At 42.1% G+C, this 19,686-nt stretch overlaps 1 protein-coding gene across 5 annotated transcripts in view; it reads right to left on the bottom strand.

The window, feature by feature from the left end:
* Positions 1 to 678: 678 nt before the first annotated feature.
* The window catches only part of taf2 (TAF2 RNA polymerase II, TATA box binding protein (TBP)-associated factor), a 123,338-nt gene continuing 104,330 nt past the window's right edge, over positions 679 to 19,686 (bottom strand). For 3 of the 5 annotated variants that reach the window (XM_078540168.1, XM_078540172.1, XM_078540170.1), the window contains 4 exons: positions 7,388 to 7,617; positions 3,959 to 4,111; positions 2,021 to 2,126; positions 679 to 1,075 (listed from right to left, as the gene is read on the bottom strand). In XM_078540168.1, the coding sequence (XP_078396294.1) occupies positions 810 to 1,075; positions 2,021 to 2,126; positions 3,959 to 4,111; positions 7,388 to 7,617 (755 nt within the window). In that variant the 3' untranslated portion in view covers positions 679 to 809. Of the gene's footprint in view, positions 1,076 to 2,020; positions 2,127 to 3,958; positions 4,112 to 4,351; positions 4,463 to 7,387; positions 7,618 to 19,686 lie in introns of those variants that run through there. The other 2 variants (XM_078540169.1, XM_078540171.1) reach the window with 2 other exon arrangements.

Raw genomic sequence — 19,686 nt, 5'->3', positions numbered from 1 at the left:
AGGTGTCCCTTTATAACACTAGTGGGCAATGACAACTTAACAGCCCAGAAATTCAAAAGGCCTCATTGTAGAACTGGATACATTGCTCTACGGGGAATCAGAAAATGAAATACAACCTGGGTCCACCAGGATTCCACTCCATGCCTCCCCTCTTTTTCTAGTTCTGCCCCACTTCCCTCCCCACCCATGCTCTACATCAAGTTTGCAAATTTGGGAAGTCCGGGACCATACCAGGCATTCCACCCATTATGTCCTCCATAGGGTTCAGCTGTACTCTCACCCAAGAGGCCTAACCTTGCACTGGTAGGGCAGGCCCTCAAGATTTTTAGGCTCTAACTTTTTCTGGACTGCATGATAACTTTTGGTTACATTCATTATATACAAGGTGTGAACAACTATTGCTCTCCCCCAATTCCCAACTTCAAAGATTGAACAGGCACAAAAGGGGATACAGTGTGTGATATAAAGGATCCTGCTAGGCCAGCAGATGTGTTGCAAAGATATGCATACATAGAGTATTTGGAGGGGTTGGGGAAGTTGATTTTAAACAGTTTCAAAAGAAGTGTCAGTTTGCAGAAACCAGTAGCTGAGAATTTAAGTCAGCTAAACATATGGAACAAGTGGAATGAGGCTTGTATTCCATTTGTACATGTAGATTAAACATTACTGTTTAAGAGTTTTGGTTACTTGCTCAGAGAACTACAATTTGGCAAAAAAGGGACAGAAATAGGCTTTCTTGCTTCACATTCACTCCATTACTCTTAAAAATGTGTGATATATTGAGCTGCTTAGATGGCTCACCATATAATTTAGTCTGAAATTGATGGAGAGTTTAGAGACCGCCCACTAGCTGGACTGCTGGTAAAAGCAAACATGTCTTTTTCTTTGTCTTTCCCATCATGTTTGTGTTTATGCTTATGCTTGTGTTTATGTTTTTTCTTCTTTTTCTTGTGTTCATGGTGGTGATGATGGTGGTGATCCCCATGTCTCGATGAGCTGGACTCTTTGCCAAGTGGAGCAAGCGGAGCAGCTGGCATGGAAATCATGGCAGTTTCTATGGCTGGTGTTTCTTTTCCTATGAAAATGGTACACAATTATGTTTTTTAACCCACATTGCTTTCTATTTATGTGCATTACACATATTTGTGCATTATACTCACATTCAATGTAATAATGAACAACATACATAGATACACAAAGGCCTGCTGATATATACATAGATGTTATTTAGTTAAGTATACTTTATGCAGTTGATGAGGAAGACCATATTTAAATGACTACTACATGGAACCAAACTTCAAATAGGTAGTGTTTGAGTCCTCTGCTTTCTCAGTTTTTGTAAATGAAGTCCGAATGAAGGGGGTTTAATCATAGGAGATGCCAACATATGTTACCATATAACTTCCTGTGACCGGTTTAACAGCAATTTCAGTAGCCCACTGAACCTTTCAGCTGGTCTACAATGCTCTGTGCTGGGTGCAGATGATGGGATAGAGTGAATTTGTTTAAAATGATTAAGGGTAATCAATTGAGGTATTAATTATTGGCAAGGCACTTCATTGTTCATAACGAATATACTCTAAATACAAGTTGCTCAAGATCTTGCTCTAAACACAGCTGATATTGAAATAAAATACAAGTATAACATCGCGATGCCTATTTTACGCTGGCCTCAAAGTAGAATTTGAATGAGCAAACAGCATCATTCAGCAAAAGAATGTGAATCCATTTAATTAGCTTACTGCAACCATTAAAAATCTTTCCTTTCTCCCCCCACCAACTTTGTCCTCTCCTGACAGTTTTGATTATCTGCTGGGGTTCAGTTCCACAAGAACCATGTAGTATCTTACTGATGTGACCATTAGGCATGTGTGTATCTTGACAGTGAGTGAACTGCTCTCATTCAGCAGAGAGAATAAATATGCAGTCACACAAACATACATTAGCTTACTGCAACCCTGAACACCACTCGTTCCCTTTTCCCACATTTAATGCATCAACTTGCTCTGCTTTATCTTACCTGGAGTGGATGGTCGTTCAAGTATATTCAGCTGGTGATAAATAAAAGCCTGACTATCGTGAACAGAATCCATGTCAATCTCTTCATCTTCTTGAGAATTAGAAAACTAAAAGAAAAATTCAGCACAAAGAACATTTTTTCGTAAGGTGAAAACGTCACCCTGCATTTTTTACTATGTCAACAAATGGCTAATACTTAGTTTTTACATATTTGTTGCAGTGATCTGTTCAGCGTACACAAACAAAGCAATTATGGAGATAAGTCAACTTCCGCCCCAGTCTTGCCTTCTCTGACTCATCCCTTCCTATAGGCCAGTTAGCCTGACATCAGTAATAGGGAAAATGCAAGATTCTATTTATTAGGGACAGGACACTTAGAAAAATAATATAACTAAGCACCATCAGCATGGTTTTATTCAAGGGAAATCATCCTTTACAAAACTATTAGAGCTTTCCGAAGGTACAACTAGCAGGGATAGACAAGGGGAAAATCAGTAGCTGTAGTATATTTGGACTTTCAAAAGGTATTTGATCAGGTGTCATATAAGAGGTTCTTGCATGATCATGGATTTGGAGGTAATATGTTACAACTTGGGCTGAAGATTTGATAAAAGACAGAAAACAGCATTGGAATAAATGGGGCGTTTTCAGGTTGGGAGGCTGCAACAAGTAGGATCAGTGCATGGGCCTCAGCTATTTACATTTCATATCAATGATTTAGGTGAGGGGACCCATTGCAGTGTATCCAAGTTCACTGATGATACAAAGTTAGGTGTGGAAAAAATCTGCAAAGGGGACGCAACATGATATTCTTAACTGACTATTCCTTCCACGCACACACTGCTCCACTTTTGCATCACCTACACTACACAACTTTCATTCCTCTTGACACCATCCCAAACAACAAATGTCTGTTCCTCTCCCATCATCACAGCTCCAAACATTCCTACTAGTGATACAGCAATTTGTACTTCGAGCTTCCAGTCGCTTGCCATTCTAATTCTTCATTCACTCTGACATCTATCCTCCAACTCCTATGCTATTCCAATGAAGCTCAACACAAGTTCTAGGTCTCATCTTTCTACTAGGCCCTTTACAGTCTTCCTACAACTTAGAATTAACCACCACTTCCATTTTCTCTTGGACAGCAAATGGTGGTAATAGAAAATTGCTGCACCACAGCCACTGGGAGTTTAGGTGGTGTGAACTGGCGCTTGGGGTAGGATCACCTGTCAGTAAACAGCTGGTTATGGGGCTCTCTACATTTGGGGTCTACCTGCCTTTCCTCCACCACACCCCTGACCCATGGGTAGCTTCTCCTCTGTCGGATTTTCCCTGATTCCTGCCCCCTCTGCTATTCTGCTGTAACTATTTACATCTCCTCTGAACACATCTTTTGTTTCCAAACTTGTCTCATTATTGCCTCTTTGTGCCTTGCACCATCACCATTTGTCATTTAATCAATTACTTTTGTCCTCCACCCTATCACAGACCCTCTCTCGTTCTTTTCCTTTTCTGTACTTGTTGAAAAGTTAACATTTTCCAGAACAAAAACAGAATTACCTGGAAAAACTCAGCAGGTCTGGCAGCATCGGTGGAGAAGAAATCAGTTAACGTTTCGGGTCTTCATGACCCTTCGACCCGAAACGTTAACTGATTTCTTCCCCACCGATGCTGCCAGACCTGCTGAGTTTTTCCAGGTAATTCTGTTTTTGTTTTGGATTTCCAGCATCCGCAGTAGCTTTTAGCTTTTTGTTTTTAACATTTTCCAGTCCTGGTGGAAACGCATCGATTTGAAAGGTTGACTGTTCCCCTCTCCACAGATGCTGCCTTACCTGCCAGGTGTTTCCAGCAATTTCTGTTTTTATTTCAATTAAATGAAGTGTTGCTTTATTTTCCAGAAACTGCATTTGCAATCAATTTAAAAGAACCTCCTTACTTTGATTTTAAGTTTAACCTTGTTATCTTCATCCTTCTCCAGAACTTGTCCAGGTTCCAGTGGGGAACCAAGTGGGGTCTCAGCTTTTCTCTTTATGCCCTGCTGAGCTCCAGACCCAGTGCACACTGTGTCCTTGGAAAGATGTTCCTCTTCCTGGGAAAGGAAAAAACTTGTATTTAGATAGTACTTTTCAAGGCCTCAAAATCTTCTCAACTGCTTCTCAGCTAATGAAGTACTTTTGGAGTGACTTATTTCTACACTAAAGGGAAACAGACCAGTTAATTTGCACATAGCAAGGTCCCACAAAATAAAATGTGATAAAAACGGATTAGCTGGTCACTTAAGTCATGTTGGTTGATGGATGAATGCTGTCATGGGATCTTTTATATTCACCTGAATGAGCAGACATCTTATCTGAAAGATGGCACATTAGACAATACCCCACTTTAGTACAGCACTGAGGTATCAGCCTAGATTATGTGCTCAAGTCCCATAGATTGATATCTGAGAAAAACAACAGAGATGAATCTCCTTACCACTTTATAATGCTGTTGTTATACAGTAAGAAGGGAAGAAAACATATAGCATCTTTCACAACCTCAATATGTCCAAAAGCGTATGATCAACAAAGTAAGACTTTTTGCTTCGGCCCTCATGTTGAAATTTATTTGCGCAGCCACTTCCTGGAAGTTGAGCTGATCATGTTGAGTGCAAAAAGATATTTGGGACTATCTCTTTAACCAATGAGATTTAAGAACTGAAAAGAAACAGGAATGACAGAGGAAGAAACAGGGTGAATTAGAGTCAAATCAGGTGTGGAAAAAGAAATAAAGAGGGGAAAAGGAAGATTGGATTAATAGTGAAATTAAGTAAGAAATGAAAAGTAAGTTCTCGTTTGAAATGAAAAATATCTCCAACAATTTGTTATCTATAGAAATGACACTCCATAATTGAAAATATTCCCTTTCTGGGCCAAAGAGGTTGAGTGGCAATGCTGAAAAGGTACCTGCACTGTTAAATACTGGCCCTAACTTTGTGGTGAGTTTAATTGACAATTGCAAGCTCAGCAATTGCTTGAAATGTGTGTGTGGAGGATGAGGGTGATCTACCATGTTCACCAGGCTAACTCAGGAGCATGCAAATCATTCAGCAAATTGCAGTACTTTACAATTCAGGGGTATCTCGTCCTCACCACAAATTACTAGACAATTTATACATAAAGGGTCAGAAGAACTGTTTGACTTATGATGACACCATCCAGTAGCATGTCCAGCACATAGCTGGCAAGGAGTGATGCAGATGTTACCCCCTCTCCAGAAAATGGCAAGGCTCAAACAGTGATGTTTGCGCCATATTCTGTGCAATGATGAAAGAACACTGGTCACTGGAAAGGATCCAAGCCATTGAAATAAATTTAAATCCAAAGCTGCCTGAAACCAAGCCTATGGCAGGAGGTCTGAATGGGCTGTTCTGAAGCATGTTAAGTGAGACAATATCAACTCAGAAAAGTGACCTTGTAACTAATCCACTATAATTGAAAAAGACAGCAAACAGTATCTTCAGAACTAATTTAACTGATAAACAGGCATTTTCTTTTTGCCAATGTGAAAGACAGCAGAGAATTAATAGCAACTGAAAAGGAAACAAACTTAAGAGTAAGCTTTGGAAGCAGAAATAGTAAAGAAAAGTACAAAAGCGTGGAGGTGATTTTCTCCAGGTGATTTATTCTTCCATCCAGGTTAGAAGAAGCTTCTCTGTGAAGCAATATTCAGAATTAATGTCTCATCCAATTAACATTCTTTGTCAATCTGACAAAAAAGTACAACTCTAAAGTGAGAAGGCAATTGACTTGGATTAAAAGTGATTTCTGTCAGAGAATACAAACACTTATGTTTTTTTTTTACAGCATTAACTTATTAAAAAGTTAAAGATATTTTTAAGCTTCATCCCAATAATCTAACAATGTTTCAGGTTAACTCAATTTATGAAGTCTTTAAATGAAGAACGTATTAGGGAATCCAAAGTTTTAGGACAATTACTTTTACTCTGTGACTTTAGATGTAAAGAATGCAAGTGAAAAATCCTGCATTTAAAAATAAATTTGTTCCAAGTCTTGAGCTTCTGTGTACTTTTCTCACAGCAAAACCAGTTTAATCACATGGATTACTGCTGTTGCCACCCACTTTTAAAAAATCAATACCGAAAAATTGAACTACTTTTAACAGACCTCTATTATTTGGTGAATGATCATCTCAAACTTTCTAGCACAAATGTTGAATAGATGCCAGCTACTGCAAGTAGCACAGCATCCAACCAAAACTGCTTGAATTTAAGGTCCAGTGTCACCTAAATCATGGTTTTTCAGCATCTTTGAGGGTTTCCTTAATTCTTAAAATTTTGAATGAAATATCATATAAAAATAAGTTCTCTTTTCCTGGAGTGAAGGAGGTGAATGAAAATGAAATAGTTGAAAATGCTGCACTCACATTGTGCCTGTTGCTACCTGATAATGAAATAGAGGTCTTAATGCAGGGAGCTCACAGTAAAGAAACTATACCTATTTTTGATCATTTTAAAAAGTATATACAATACCTGCATCAATATAGGACTTTTAATGCTGTAACATGTATGAAGGTGCTTTCAGGAGTGTTATTAAACAAAATCTGACACCAAGCCACAAGACAATATCAGGATGAAAACTTGGTCAAAGAGGGAAGATTTCACAAGCCAATAAAAGGAGAGAGATTAAGGGAAACCCAGAGTTTAGGAGTCTAGACAACTGGAGGTATGGCTGCAGATCATGGGACAAAGAAAGCTTGGGTCGCACTAAAGGTCAGAACTGGATGAATGCAATGATCTGAGGGCTGGAGGAGATTACAGAGACAGGGAGGGATTTGAACACAAGGCTGAGAATTTCAAATTGAAGATAACGTTGGAATATTAACCAATGTATTTTGTTAAGTACAGGGGTACTGAGTGAATAGGATTTGTGCGAAATGAATTCGGGGAGATGGTGGCATAGTGGCAATGTCATTGGACTAGTAATCCAGAGACACAGGCTAATGGTCTGGGGACACTGTTCAAATCCCATCACAGAAGCTGGTGGAATTTAAATTCAATTAATAAATCTGGAACATAAAGCCAATGTCAGTAATGATGACCATGACAACTATAATTGATTGTTGTAAAAACCCAACTGATTCACTAATGTCCTTTAGGGAAGGAAATCTGCCGTCCTTATCTGGACTGGGTCTATATGTGACTCCAAATGCACAGCAATGTGGTTGACTCTTAAATGCCCTCTGGAATGGCCTAGCAAGCCATTCAGTTCAAGGGCAATTAGGGATAGGCAACAAATGCTGGCCTTGCCAGTGACTCCCACAGCCCATGAAAGAATAAAACAAAGCATCAAAATTGCTATTTGCTTACATTAATCTGGAAGCCAGACATTAATCCATGCACGCTTGCACTGCTTAGAGTCTCTTGTCCACTTGCTCCTGTCTCAGGGATAATAATAGGATTTAGCACCGTCTTCTTTTCCTTTAAGTTGAGGACGAGACCCAGCTCTGGTAGAGGAAGGCAAGAAGGTCTGCTGAGGCCAAACAAGGTGTAGTACACATCCACAGCATCACAGCGAAGTCGCCAGTCATGGGAAGTTCCTTAAATCGAATTTTAAAATGTTAATGCTTTCCTTTATTTATAACACTAATTTTCAAAACAGGTACATAATTTATTGCGACTGAAACACATGAGACACAAACCGTTAGTAAAGACACCATGATGGGTGTTGTGCATCGAGCGCTGACCCTATTTCGTGGAGAAAATAGATCCCACCTGCTGCTGAGTTGCTGTTCTCAGCTAGGTTGTTGTTGCAAAATAGAGCTGTGGGAGTCTTAAATCAGAGGGAGTCTTGTTACTTGTCTCCTATACTTTGAGCCTACATACATAGTTCTCACCACGTTGCCTAAATAAAATTGTACAAATAATTTAGTTTCTTTTCAGAAGATGGGCTTGTATTTTAATATATTGAAAAAAGTGTGCATCAAGCTTGTCAATATTCTATTTCATACTTTAGCATTCACATTTCAATCCTCTATTTGACAATGCTTCATTATTTCATTTCCAGACAATTGCCTGTTATTTCTCAATAAATCTTGTTACAGCTTAATTATTAATCATCTTATATAAATAGTCCATGTCAAAACCTTACAGCACACTAGCAGCTAGTGTTCAATGATAGGCATTGCTAACCCAAAGTAGAATACAAATATTCAAATTCAAAATAATATATTTCGTAATACACAGTGCAATATAAGTATTGAAATAATTGAAAATTACAAGGGTTTTAGATATTTATAAATTGCTTAAGGCTTACTTTCATAGTCTACATCTCCTCAAGCCTGTTCATTAGTTATATTTTTAAGGTTTTTGTTAGAAATTGATCTCTAGCATATCAAATAGTTAATACTTTGCTGAAATACAAGGCGGCTGAAAGGCCATAGGCAGTAGGATGGGTGTAAGGCTAAAGGAAGTTGGCAAGATAGGGTGAAGCAAGGCCACACAGGTATTTGGAGAGGGAAACCCATGCAATTCTGTGAAAGCAGGATAATAAGACAGCGAAACACTTGACAGATATGGGTAGCTGTGCTTTGGGCAATTTGAAGTTTTTTGAAATTGGAAATGGAAGGGCAGCAAGTAAAACATTGGAGAGGGTCTGAGGCAGAAGCAAAGACAAGTGGTATTCCATTGGGGGAAATAAGCAGTTTTGTTGATGGGCAGGTTGGGAGGGGAGGGGGTGAGAAACTCAGCTCAGGGTTGAGCAGGTTGCAAAGTCTGGTTCAACCTGAGCAAAAGGAAGCAGAATAAGAAAGGAAGGAGCAAAGTTTTTAACAAAGGCTAACAAGGGCCTTGGTATTTCCAATAGCCTTTGATTCATGCAGGATTTCATATTGCACCCAGTCAGGCGGGCAGTCATGGAATTGTAGAACGCAGTTGAGAGACAGGGCAAGTGGTCATCAACATTTTCATGACAGCTGACCCCCCCATGCCTACAAATTTCACAAAGGGCTGGAATGTAGAGAAAGAGACAAAGAATAGATCCTCGGAGGTCTCCAGAGTTGATGGAATTTTCTTCAATCTTTAAGAAAATATTAAGCTGGTTACATTTTCCATGATTATATCAATGTTGGCAAGGTAAAAAAAATTAACATGGACAGCTCACCAGAAAGCAAGGGTGCACACAGAGTCTGCTGTGGAGGGCCTTGATGGGGCAGGTTACAGAAGGCAGCTGATGGGTATACACAACAAAATTACTTGTGCATTGGGAAGCCTGACATAAAACCTGCATTCAAAGTCAAAGACCATGGTGGAGTAAGATACCAACTTGGCACAAACCTTTGCGCACAGCTTCCATCCTTTCCAGCATGGAAGGTGGCCAGTTCCATTAGCACACTTGCAGACCCAACCATGAAGCGGTGTCTGAGGGTCAAAGTCCATTGCAGCATAATTAGTCTCCAGTGTTTACATGCAAGTTCAGTTTGCTGTAATGTAAACTCAGCCTGCTGCTATCATGACTGTAGATACGAGTGTGCAAATGGGTTTGCAGACCAGCAATTTATCCTCCAACTGATTGCTAGGATTGCTGAGGCACCACAGAGTGGCAGTGGTTCCACGAATTACAAGCTGTTATCCTCTCATGAGGTGACAGTATTCATCATCCCAATGTTGCCCCTCTCAGCCCAGACTGCTACAACACATGACAAGCCAGTGCAGACTGTTCGATGTTGCCTCCAAAATCATCAGCAGTCTCATTCACAATAGGTCAGTAGCCTTCCACCAGCCATGCTGCAGCCACTGGATTAGCACTGCCTCTCTTAGTACTCCTATGCAAGCCACGCAGAAGACAAGTTAGGGGAATGCACAAGGGTGATTTAGTTTATGTTTGCGTGCAATATAGCATAACATAGTTTACAAATTTGGCTGGAAACATTTTGTATTGTGGCCAAGGTGATGTGATGGGTCAGTGACCTTTCAAGGCCCCAAACACACCTTTCCAAATGAAACATTAATTATTTGTACTTCTTTCAATTCAATATAAGGTATCCACTGCTCACAATGTGGTCTCTTCTACACTGGGGGATCAAACACCGACTGGCTGATCGCTTTGATAAAGACCTCTGTTCAGTCTGCCAGCATGATGCACCCCAACCACAAGCTTCCAATCGCCTGTCATTTTAATACTCTACAGCCTGTTCCCACTGACATTTATTTCTGTTTTTGACCTGCTGTGCTCCAATGAAGCGGTACTCGGGCTGGAAGAATAGCACCCAATTCTTCAACGGGGCATTTTACAGCCTTCTGAACTCAACGCTAAGCTCAATAATTTTAGATCATAACCTCTGCCCCCAATTTTTGTGTGTTTTTTTTACTCATTCATGGGATGTGGACTTCGCTGGCTGGGCCAGCATTTAATTGCCCATCCCTAGTTGCCCTCAAGAAGGTGGTGGTGAGCTGCCTTCTGGAACCGGTGCAGTCCATGTAGTGTAGGTACACTGACAGTGCTGTTAGGAAGGGAGTTCCAGGATTTTGACCCAGTGACAGTGAAGGAATGGCGATATATTTCCACATCAGGGCGGTGAGTGACTTGGAGGGGAACTTCCAGGTGGTGGTGTTCCCATCTATTTTCTGCCCTTATCCTTCTAGATGGTAATGGTCGTGGGTTTGGAAGGTGCTCTCTCAGGTGCCTTGGTGAATCCCTGCAGGGCATCTTGAGGATGGTACACACTGCTGCTACTGTGTGTCGGTGTGGAGGGGGTGAATGTTTGTGGATGGGGTGCCAATCAAGCAGGCTGCTGTGTCTTGGATGGTGTCAAACTTCTTGAGTGTTGTGGGAGCTGCACACATCCAGGCAAGTGGAGAGCATTCCGTCACACACCTGACCTGGGCCTTGCAGATGGTGGACAGGCTTTGGGGTGTCAGGAGGCGGGTTACTTGTCGCACAATTCCTAGTCTCTGACCTGCTCTTGTAGCCACAGTATTTATATGGCTAGCCCAGTTAGGTTCTAGTCAATGGTAATCCCCGGGATGTTGATAATGTGGAATTCAGTGATGGCAATGCCATTGAACATCATGGGGCGATGGTTGGATTCTCTCTTGTTGGAGATGATCATTGCCTGACACTTGTGTGGTGTGAATGTTACTTGCCACTTATCAGCCAAAGCCTGGATATTGTCCAGGTCTTGCTGCATTTGTACATGGACTGCTTCAGTGTCTGAGGAGTCGCGAATGGTGAACATGATGCAATCATTAGTGACCATCCCTACTTCTGACCTTATGATGGAAGGAAGGTCATTGTTGAAGCAGCTGAAGGTGGCTGGGTCGAGGAAACTACCCTGAGGAACTCCTGCAGTGATGTCCTGGAGCTGAGATGACTGACTTCCAACAACCACAACCATCTTCCTTTGTGCTAGGTATGACTCCAACCAGCAGAGAGTTTTGCCCCTGATTCCCATTGGCTCCAGTTTTGCTGGGGCTCCTTGATGCCACACTCTGTCAAATGTGACCTTGATGTCAAGGGCAGTCACTCTCACCTTGCCTCGGGAGTTCAGTTCTTTTGTCCATGTTTGAACCAAGGCTGTAATGCGGTCAGGAGCTGAGTGCCCCTGGTGGAACCCAAACTGAGTGCCAGTGAGCAGGTGCTGCTTGATAGCACTGTTGATGACCCCTTCCATTACTTTACTGATGATTGAGTTGATTGATGGGGCAGTAATTGGCCGGGTGGGATTTGTCTTGCTTTTTGTGTACAGGGCATACCTGGGCAATTTTCCACATAGCCGGGAAGATGCCAGTGTTGTAGCTGTACTGGAACAGCTTGGCTAGAGGCACGGCAAGTTCTGGAGCACAAGTCTTCAGTACTATTGCTGGAATTTTGTCAGGCCCCATAGCCTTTGCAGTATCCAGTGCCTTCAGCCGTTTCTTGATATCATGTGGAGTGAATCGAATTGGCTGAAGACTGGCATCTGTGATGCTGGGAATCTCCGGTTTGCAGGTTTAGTTTTTTTCCCCCTCGTTTCTCTAATTTCCTTTACTTTGCGTTTGGACACTAACTACTTTGCCATCTGCACCTTCTCTGGACACATCTTTTGTTTCTTTATTCGTTCCATTACTGCTCTCTCTGGCCTTGCACCATGAAAGTTTTTGGCAGTTAATTTTCCCTGCCCTCCACCTATCGCAGGCCTTCCCTTTGCTCTTCTCACCCTCTCTCACCTTTGATCAGAACCAGGAAAAATTAGACAGAAATAAGGAAAAATTTTTTCTCTCAAAGGGTCATGAGTCTTTGGAACTCTCTTCCTCAAAAGGCAGTGGAAGAAGGGTCTTAAAATATTTTAAAGGCTATCGGTGGTAGGCAGGAATGTGGAGTTAAGGTTACAATCAGATCAGCCATAATATGATTGAATGGCGGAGCAGGCTCGAGGGGTCGAGTGGCTAACTCCTGCTCCTAATTCGTCTGCTCATATGTATGTTCGCATGTAGAAACTATTAGGTTTTGGGAAAGTGGAAAGATCACAGATCTGAAATGTTAACTTTGTTTCTCTCTCTACTGCTGCCAGATATGTTGCGTATTTGCAGCATTTTCTTCAGTTGCAAATAGGAGTCACCTGTAGCCCTTGTCACTCAATAGACATCCATTATTTGCCCTGGTGACAAAATTACAATTGGCACAGCAGACGGCCACAGAATGCTGCATGACTGCTGCTAGAATACTGGGCACTGACCTGCATGATGCGTTCCTTATGGTCACATGACCGAGGCAATATGCATGCAGTCAACAGTTCCCTCAACATGGGGAAGCCTCCAATTTGAACAAACCCTTATGCTTGTTCTGTCTGCCTCTCTCTGGCAAGAGAGAATGAAACGAAATCAGCTCTTGGAACACAAGGCCTCAGCAACCTGCCTAATGTAACTTTGGACAAAAAACTGCGATATATTGCTAAGATGGGGAGGCGGTGGCATAGTGGTATTCTCACTGGATTAGTACCTCAGATCCAGGACAATTCTCTGGGGACCTGAGTTTGAATTCCACCATGGCAGATGGTAAAATCTGAATGCAATAAAAAAATCTGGAATTAAAAGTCTAATAATGACCATGATTGTCGTGGTTGTCGATTGTTGTAAAAACCCATCTGGTTCACTAATGTCCTTTAGGGAAGGAAATCTGCTGTCCTTACCTGGTCTGGCCTACATGTGATTTCAGACCCACAGCAATGGGTCTTAAACGGCCTAGTAAGCCACTCAGTTCTCAAGGCAATTAGGGATGGGCAATAAATGCTGGCACAGCCAGCAACGCCCACATCCCATGAATGAATAAAAAGAGAAACCTCCATCAACAGCCTAGGATGAGTCAGATGCGTAAAAGCTCTTCGGCATGGTCACTTTCATGGCCATTGGCATTGTAGTCTTTGCCCTGCCTTAGCTACAGTCATTGGCAATTTCAGTGAGGACACTCCTAATGAAGCAGACATCTCACACATTGTTCCTCACTGAAATTCAAGTAGAATTCCTCCCTGAAGACTGAGCAGATATGACCTCCTGCTGAAAGCCCTTCTGTCCCTCCTCTATCCTAGCTTCTAGCAACTTTAACCTCTGTTCATTCTCCTAGTCCAGTTCCAAGAGGGAGATCAACTAGTGCACCCATGTCTGAAAAGAACTGGTTTGTGCAGAAGCCTAGAGCCAACAAAAGGTACTTTACCACTTGCCAGAACACTCCGTTGACTTTTGAGACAGCTATGGGAAGCACCAAAAATGTTTAGAACTGTAGGAACAGCAAGAAATCAACCAGCAACTAACCTTTAAATAGTTGATGATCCCTTTACATAGTGCTGGTGGGGATTCCCTCCTGTCGTTTAAGCATGTTCAGCTGTGCAAGCTTAAGAGGAGATGCCAGCTGGACCACTGGGCTGCAAAATGGCAGCACTGCTATGAAGTCAGCTTTGCGTGCTGATTAACACAATTTCCTGCTCTACATACTTCCAACAGACATTCGGTGCATGCACGCAAACATCTGTACCCACATGGTATCCAGCACAATTTCATGTCACAAACGCACATGCTGCAGACACCACTCTGGCACACTAAAGGCACTTGCCCAATTTCTTGTCCTATATTTTCACATATTTTCCAACAGCTTTAAAAAATTTATTTTGAAATGAAACAGAGATTAACTCATTACCACAATAAAATTAGATTTTAACATCTCCAATACTCGTAATCATGTATTAACCTTTACCAAAATATTGCTTTAGTTAGAGTTTTTGGGTCTCAATCATAACCTTTGCATTAAATTACAGAAGCAATAAATTATAGAAGCAAGTGCTTCAGTATGCATTAGTGTTTCCTAAAAAGCTTTAATTACTGATGAACAGCAAACTCGCCAAGTTTTAGGATTGATAAAAACAGTATATACACAAGCACTTAAAGCTGAGGGCACATTCAAGTTCAATTAGTATCTATATGGCAGGCAGGGAAAGAGTAGGTTGCCAGCAGTCTCCCATTAATCTTTACAGGCTCATCAAATCTTGCACATTAAAATTAAAGCAAAAAAAAAAATCAGCTTAATTGCAAGAAGATACTATAAAAATAATGAAGTTTATATGCAAGGCTCTGTTCATTAGCCAAGTGCTGTGAAACAGTGCATTAGTAATGCTGGAAGACTTTGTGCAGCTATAATCACAGCACGGATCAAGAGGCCCTGATAAATCCCAGCTGTGCCACTTATTTTCTGAACAGAACTCCATAGCCCTAAATATAGGATAACACAAAGTCTGGATTGTGTTACAGGGCAGAAACACTTCAAGGAAGTTGAGATGGTCACAAACCTTAAACTGGAGCTTGGTCATTACCTTCACTCCAAGCTATGTTACTTGAAACATGCTCCCTAATATAATTCTTCACAACTCATTCACAGATGGAGTTGTGGAAGTATTCCTTCTCCATTTTTATAAAGCGTGAGTTTTTAATGCTTTTGCCAATACCCACAATTCCTTCAGCCATCCCTCATGAACAAAAGGATGTTTGGGGTACCTTTTAGGTCAGGGCATCCAAGTCAGTAGAGAGCCTTTTATTTGTTCTTGGAATGTGAGCATCACTGGCAAGGTCAGCTTTTGTTGCCCATCCCTAATTGCCTTTGAGAAGGTGGTGGTGAGCTAGCTTTATGAACTGCTGCAGTCCATGTGGTGCAGGTACACCCAAGATGATATTTCAGACAGAGTTCCAGGATTTTGACCCAATGATGAAGGAAGGGCAAGACTGGATGGTGTGCGACTTGGAGGGGAACTTGCAGGTGGTGGTGTTCCTATGTTTCTGCTTCCCTTGTCCTTCTAGGTGGTAGAGGTCACTAGTTTGAAAGGTGCTGTCAAAGGAGCCTTGGTGAATTACTGCAGGTGGTATACACTGCTATGCTGGTGGTGGAGGGAGTGAATGTTGATGGTGGTGGATGATGATGTGCCAATCAAGTGGGCTGATGTTGTGCTTCTTGGGTGTTGCTGGAGCTGCACCCAGCCATACAAGGGGAGGGTATTCCATCACAGTTCTGACTTGTGATTTGCAGACAGTGGGCGGGCTTTAGGGAATAGGAGTGAGCCTCGTAATAGTCCATGTAGCCACCACATTCCTATGTGCCATCCAGTTAATTTTCTGATCAATGGTAACCCCAGGATTTGCTGGTGGGAGATTCAGCACTAATAATGCCACTGAATGTTGAGGGTGATGGTTGAATTCTCTCTTGTTGAAGATGGTCATTGTCTCACACTTGTTGGTGTGAATATCACTTGTCACTGATCAGCCCACGCCTGAATATTGTCCAGGTCTTGCTGCATGCAACCATGGACTGTTTCAGTACCTCAGTTGCTGAAAATGGTACTGGACATTGTGCAATCTTCCCCACTTCTGGCTTTAACGTTCAAGAGAAAGTCATTGGTGAAGCAGCTAAAGATGGCTGGTCCTAGGGCACTACCCTGAGGAACTCCTGAAGCAATTTCCTGGGATTGAGATGATTGGCTTCAAAACAACCACAACCATCTTCCTTTGTGCTCAGTTAGACCAGGGGAGTTTTCTCCCCTGATTCCCAATGACGTCAATTTTGCTCCTTGATGTCACACTTAGTCAAATGCCACGTTATTGTGAAGGGCACTCACTCACCTCTTGAATTCAGCTCTTTTGCCCATGTTTGGACCAAGGTTGCAAAGAGGTCTGAAGCCAAGCAGTCCTGGCAAAACCCAAACTGAACATCGGTGATCAGGTTGTTGCTGAATAAGTGGCGCCTAATAGCACTGTCAATGGCACCTTCCATAACTTTGCCGATGACTGAGTGTAGACTGTTGGGCAATAATTGTCCAAACTGAATTTGTCCTGCTCTTGTGAAGAGAATAATACCTGAGCAATTTTCCACACTGCCAGGTAGATGCCAGCATTGTAGCTGTACTGAAAAGTTTGACTAACAGCATGGCTAGTTCTTGAGCACAAGTCTTCAGTGTTATAATTGGAATGTTGTCAGGGTCCAAAGCAGTTGCTACATCCAGCGTCTTTCAGCCATTTCTCAACATCACAGGGAGTGAATGGAGTTGGCTGAAGACTGGCATTTAATGATGGTGGGGGCCTCAGGAGGAGGTCAAGATGGATCATCCACTCGGCACTTCTGGCTGAAGATGGTTGCAATTGCTTCAGCCTTGTCTTTTGCACTGACTGCTGGGCTTCCCCATCACTGAGGATGGGGATGTCATTGCAGCCGCCTCTTCCTGTTGGTTGTTCAATTGTCCACCACCATTCAGAAAATGGACGCTGCAGGACTGCAGAGCTTTTATCTGATCTGTTAGCTCTGTCTATCGCATGCTGCTTCCACTGTTTAGCAAATATGTAGTCTGTGTTGTAGCTTCACCAGGTTGGCACCTCATTTCAGGTATGCCTGGTGCTGCTCCTGCAATGCTTTTCTACACATCTCATTCAACTAGGGTTGGTCCCCTGGATTGATGATAATGGTAAAGTAGGAGATATGCCAGGCCATGAAGTTATAGATTATGGTTGAATACAATTCTGCTGTTGCTGATGGGTCATAGTGACTCATGGTTTTTTGAGTCTATTCCATTTAGCAGTGGTAGTGCCACACAACACTATGGAGGGTGCCCTCAGTGTGAAGAACTCTGTCTCCACAAGGGCTGTGTGGTGGTCACTGCTACCAAAAGTGACATGGACAGCATCTGTGACAGGTAGACTTGCAATGATGTGCTCAAGTATGTTTTTCCCTAATGTCGGTTCTCTCAGCAGCTGCAGCAAGCCTAGTCTGGCAGATGTGCCGTTCAGGACTCAAGACAGCTTGGTCACTTGTGGCTGCTATGAAACCACTTAATGAAGGACATTAAAGTCCCCCAACCAGAATACATTCTGTGCTCTTGCTATCCTCAGTGCTTCTTCCAAGTGATGTTCAACATGAAAGATTCATCAGCTGAGTGAGGGCAATAGGTGGTAATCAGCATAGGTTTCCTTGCCCATGTTTGACCTGATGCCATAAGACTTCATGGGTTCCAGAATAAATCTCAAGAACTTCCAGAGCCACTCCATCCGACGGCATATCATCGCGCTGTCATGTCTAATGAGTTTGTCCTGATGGTGGTCAAAACTTAGTGAGGACGACTTTGTTGTCATTTCTGGTACCTAGGTCAGTGTTGAGTGGTTGGTTCAGTTTTAAGCCTAGGAGCAGTAATGGTCAACATGGCTCTGCATAGGCCCCAGCAGCATTACTGGTAGCTCCTCGATTGCTTTTTTTCCTTGATTGCAGAAGACCCCCAGCCCTGAGTAGCAAGTCTCTGCTCTTTCGCAAAATTCCCTGGCAGAAAATGCGTAGAATTAAAACCAAAAGGGAAACTGAGCTGCAGGAAAAGTTGGGGAGTGACTATCCAAGAAGTGCTGCTGTATATTACAGCTATTCTTCATTTTTGCCCCGGGTTTTGCAAAGTCTCTCGCTATCAATTCCTGAGGGATTTTGGTGTCCCAAAGCAATTTTGGTTATGTAAAAATGGCCAGTTGACTGACTGCTGGCACAAAGAATTTGGAAACACTTGGAACTATTTCTGCTGTCTGAGACTGTGGAACTGATGACCTGTTTGTGTCTCTGTCAGTGAGGCACACAAAGATATTCAAACTAGCTAACGATGCATTACTGAGCAAAGTCAAATCAGCTGGGTGCAGGAACAGGCAGTACATGATACGGTGGTCCAGCACCACATATTGATCCTGTTATGTTTCCTTTTGAACTGCAGCTGCTTATGTATGTTTACAGTCTATTTTTATAGAACAGCAAATAAAAGCATATTTGATACAAAGTATAATCAGCATGGCACAAATAATAATTAACTGAGGAACAGAGTAAGCATTAATCATAAGTAACAATTCAGAATTTGTACAGTATTTAGTGCATAAAAAGCTAAAAAAAATTAATATTTTATTAAATTTGAGGCAGGGTAATTGTAGTCAGTATTGCAGTACATTTTCATTAGGCAAATGTCTCTTCCACAAATAAAATTTCTCCACTGTATCTAAAACTCCATCAGTTGTCATGGACTTGTTTGTACTTTCTTCCCAGATATTTCTAACATTAATCACCAACTTACTGGTAAGTTCATTATTTTTTTCAAAACGGTAGAAACTTTTGAATCTTGACCTGGTCCATCCCCAACTCTCCTCTTTCCTTCCTTCACTTCTTTGTCTCCATTTCTAGGAATAGACTATCGACAAATATTCACTACAAGCCCACAAACTCCACTGCTACCTTGACTACATTTCCTCACACCTCATTTCCTGTGAGGGCTCTATTCCATTTTCCCAGTATCTCTGACTCCATTGTACCTCTTCTTGCATAACCTTCCATATTTGTGCTTCCAATAGGTCTTTTTCCTGAGCCGAGCACTCCTCCTGCACACCACCCCCCACCCAGCATGATTGACAATGTTCTGAGTGGCTGATCTATTTCATGCACTTCTGCTCTCAACCCTTTCCCCCTCCTTCTCAGAATCACAATAGGCTTCCACCCCGCCAGCCTCCACATTCAAAGGACCATCCTCTACCATTTCTGCCGCCTCCAGAGTGATGCCACCACCTAACACATTATCCCTTTCCCTCCGCAACACCCTGGTCCACTCCTCAGTCATGCCCAACACCCTCTTCCCTTTCCATACAAGGACAGGAGTTTCAATACTTGCCCTTTTACCTCATTCCTTCTCACCATTCAAGGCACCAAATGCTCCTAAATGAAACAGCAATTTACTTATATTTATTTCAATTTAGTTTACTGCATTTGCTGTTCATGGAATGGTCTCCTCTATGTTGGGGAGGACAAACAGAGACTGGGTGACTTCTTTGCAGAACACCTCTGTTCAGTCTACAAGCACGACCCTGAGCTTCCTGTTATTCATCATTTCAATTCTCCACCTTGCTCTCACTCTGGCATTTCTGCCCTCAGCCTATCAGAGTTTTTTTTAATAAACCTCAACGCAGGCTCAAGGAACAGCAACCATCTTTTGACTTGGCATTCTACGGCCTTCTGGACCCAACATTGAGTTCAACAATTTTAGGTCAGAACATCTTCCTCCACGCTGTTTCTTTTTTTTTGCTGGTTCGTTTTTACTTGCTTCTTTCTTTACTCCTTCAATTTGCATTCGGATGACCACTATGCAGCCATT

Source organism: Cetorhinus maximus, chromosome 4 (genome assembly GCF_964194155.1).
Source record: "Cetorhinus maximus chromosome 4, sCetMax3.hap1.1, whole genome shotgun sequence".
NCBI classification, from domain to species: domain Eukaryota; kingdom Metazoa; phylum Chordata; class Chondrichthyes; order Lamniformes; family Cetorhinidae; genus Cetorhinus; species Cetorhinus maximus.
This window is presented reverse-complemented; position numbering and strand designations above follow the sequence as displayed.